This window comes from Notothenia coriiceps, unplaced genomic scaffold (genome assembly GCF_000735185.1).
Source record: "Notothenia coriiceps isolate Sejong01 unplaced genomic scaffold, NC01 NC01_scaffold00027411, whole genome shotgun sequence".
In the NCBI taxonomy this organism is placed as follows: Eukaryota; Metazoa; Chordata; class Actinopteri; order Perciformes; family Nototheniidae; genus Notothenia; species Notothenia coriiceps.
The window spans coordinates 39-3,454 of record NW_011360112.1 but is presented as its reverse complement, the minus strand read 5'-3'; the positions used below and the strand labels follow the sequence as shown (position 1 = coordinate 3,454).

The window sequence follows — 3,416 nt, the reverse complement described above, 5'->3', positions numbered from 1 at the left end:
AACAACGCCAGCGTATTAAACAAGTTCCAGGTGGAACTAAAGTCTGATTCAACACTTGATTATATTTCACATCATTCATCCACATCTGTAAAGTAACTAAAGGGATTCAATACATGTAGTGGAGGAAATGTACACCATTTACCTCTGAATTGTACTGGGGTAGAAATAAAAAGTAGCAACAAATTGAAATACTCAATAAAAGTACAAGTAACTCAAAATTGTACTTAAGTACAGTACTTGAGTAAATGTACTCAGTTACTTTACAGCAGTGCTCAGCTGCTCCCCTCTCACCTTGTCCTGCTCCGCCTGCAGCAGTCGGGCCTGGTTCTGCTCGCTGGAGGACTTGAGGGAGTCGTTCCTCTGCTCCATGACCAAGTGACTCTGCTCCATGTACCTGCAGTGCACACCAACAGCAGCACACAACACACCCAGCTCACTACACACACACTGACACTCTGCTAGAGCTGCAGTCAGCGTGGGCTGTTGACTGTCAGAGGGACAGTGAAGAGGGCATACTGTTATACCTCTTCAATATTTTGTATTGTCATCTGCATGCCAATCGCCTATCGTTTTTTTTTTAAATAGCAATGTGTGAGATCAGATAATAGCTTACACAAATCTTTAAGTCCATTAAAATGCCATTTTCATTCTTTTCATCGTCCACCAATTTCAACAATGTTTCTAAGAAAATGAGACAATGTATTTGTTTTAAATAAAATAATGTTTTTGGAACCATTATGAACTTAATGAATAAATGAAACACACCACTTAATGCTGCTATCAAACATAAGAGCTCCACGTGACATATTTGACATGTATGGCTGGTGACACAGTGATGTCATGATGTTCTGTCTGTGACTCACCTCTGGTTCTGGTTTATGAGCTCCCCAATCTTACGGTTCTGCTCCTCAATACGAGAGCTTTTATCAAAGACTTCTTTTTTTAAACATTCATTTTCCTAAAAGGCAAAAATAAGCTTTAGGAATACAGTTGGAATTCTGTCCCAGTACACCTATCTATTATTATGATATTAAAAAAGTGGCTCCTAGAACACAAGGCAGCGTTTGTTCAGGCGTGTACCTGGACTATTCTTTGGATGTTGTGCATGATCATGGAGGTTTCCATAGACAAACTAGGAACAGCCACAGAAAGACTTCCATGCCTTTGAAGGTCATCTATCTGTCAAAACCAAAACATCAATACAAATCCAACCAGATGTTCTCCTTTCTATTAAAACGTCTTAAACATATTGTAATTCACAGAGTGTGTACCTTTGAGGCCAGTTGATCCACTTTATCTGCTACTTTTCCGACAGATAATCGGATCTCTGTGTTGTGTTGTCTGGCCTCAGTCATCAAGAAGGAAGTGACATCACTGGAGCCTGATGAGAACAAACCATCACAGAGTTTAATTTTCAAACTTTCACTATTAAAACCAAACACAAGTGTCCTGCAGCTGTGTAGTTATATTGACAAATGAGGCTGTCGCAGCGGTTGATCCTTATTGAATAGAACTCTTACCCATGTATGGAACAGGTTGTGCAGGATACACCTGGCCTACAGGCTGCAGCTGGGATGGAGCCCCAGAGCTCTGTGTGTAAGAGTAAGGCTGGAAAACAACAGAATGCACTGATATTACCACGTCTGTCCGTGATGTACTTACTGATGTCAGTACCATATGTGGAGGAATCCCACCTGAAAGGCATGGCTGCTGCCTGTCAGTCCGGGCTGTGGGGCAGAAGTGCTCATAAAAGGAAGTAAGGCAGAAGGTGGAGCGGTGTGAGGATGTAGTGCAGGAGCAGCAGCTGGAGCAGAGGCAGAGTTCTGCAGTGGAGACGGAGCAGCAGGCTGCTCCCTCACTCTGCTGCCACTGGTGTCCTGGAGACCAACAGTGGCACAAAGTAAGTAGTGACACCAGATTGATATAATCTGATATCATTCTTTAAAGTTAATAATCATTTAAAATGCAGTTGTTGTTGTATTCCCATAAGGATGAAAGATTATCAAGAAACAGATACAAATTAAAGACGAAAGTCAGAGCAGTAGGGGACGAAATATTCTTAGATGAGGTTTGGGTCAACCCCGAAAAGTGCCCCTTTAAGAAAATGAATGAATTTTTTATTTTCTGAAAATAATACTCATGTGATTTGTGTGACTCATTGATGTGATTTTAATAGTTTTTTTGGCAACAATTGAGCTGAAAAACATTCATTGTCGGTCTTGGCCTCCTTATGGGTTTGTGACAATAAGAGAAAATGATAACACTACCAGACATATTCTTTAACCCCCACAGAAGAGCCTGTCCCAGCCTTGTGCCGACCTACCTCCAGCTCAGAATCACTGGACTCGGGCTGGCTGGCCCCCCCCGTCAGAAAGGGCAGCATAGGCTGGCCCATCTTCGCCATGCGAGAGATCAGTTTTGCTTTTGTGGCGTCTGGATTCTGAAGTGTGAAAAAGAAACCTTCCATCAATCAAGCTGCAAAGAAAATGCAATAAACATTGCAAAACATTGTAAATAGGAAGAAGGTCTGTGGGGGGGCTTACTGCCAGCTGTTCACTCAGAGAGTTTGACTTTGCACGAAGTGGTGGCTCCCTGCAATTAAAATAAAAAAAGGTCAAATAAAAATCATCTGAGGCAACAAAATAATTATGGTTAATACTGTTTATTGTTTCCTGTGGCCTAAGACTCACCCTGGTCTGCCTGGACCGGAGGCTGTGGTCTGTGGTGGGGGCTCTAGGGCCACATTCTCCCCACTGGGGGCTGGGGAAGGAACTGGGGAGGGGGCAGCAGAGCCTCTGGTGCTGGCATTGGAACTAACAGACCCATTGTCCTTGGAAAACTTCACCTAAAGTGGAAGAAGGGCAGAAAGATCTTCAGTTCCCACTGGCAACATCACGATCAATAAGAATAAAGTCAAAGACATGTACTAACGCAAGATAAGAACACTCGTGATGTGAGCAAATATCAAATACAAGAGGTGAGTGTAGAAAAGTGTTCAGTGGGTGTTACCCGTCGAAGTTCCACTTCAAAAATCAGAGTGCTGTTAGCGGGGACGCGGTTGGGAACTCCTTTGGCTCCGTAGGCCTGGTCGGGGGGGACCACCACGAGACGACGGCCCGCCTTCTTCAGCCCCACCATCCCCTCCTCCCAGCCCTGCAGATCACACCAGGTCATAACACATACTGTTAGAGATGTAATGAATGGATGCCATAAGATGAACCTTATCCTTCACACTTCATCATTCATTCAGACCTGGACTCACACCTGACATCATGTCCAACTTCCGGCCCATCTCAAATCTCCCCTTTCTGTCAAAAATACTTGAACGTGTTATTGCCTCACAACTAAAGTCCCACCTCAGCTCCAATGACCTCTTTGAGCCATTTCAATCCGGTTTCCGATCAAAACACAGCACA

General features: G+C 43.7%; 1 protein-coding gene across 1 annotated transcript; it reads right to left on the bottom strand.

Moving 5' to 3' along the window:
- Positions 1-264: 264 nt before the first annotated feature.
- LOC104957576 (FK506-binding protein 15-like) lies at positions 265-3,206 on the bottom strand (the record flags this gene model as incomplete). Its single annotated transcript, XM_010785220.1, has 10 exons — positions 3,010-3,206; positions 2,691-2,845; positions 2,544-2,592; positions 2,324-2,440; positions 1,695-1,877; positions 1,521-1,608; positions 1,272-1,381; positions 1,081-1,179; positions 864-958; positions 265-394 (listed from the first exon to the last, which is right to left on the bottom strand). Coding segments are annotated over exons 1-10 (1,191 nt in total), but the record flags the coding sequence as incomplete, so codon positions are not given.
- Between the last annotated feature and the right edge of the window lie 210 nt (positions 3,207-3,416).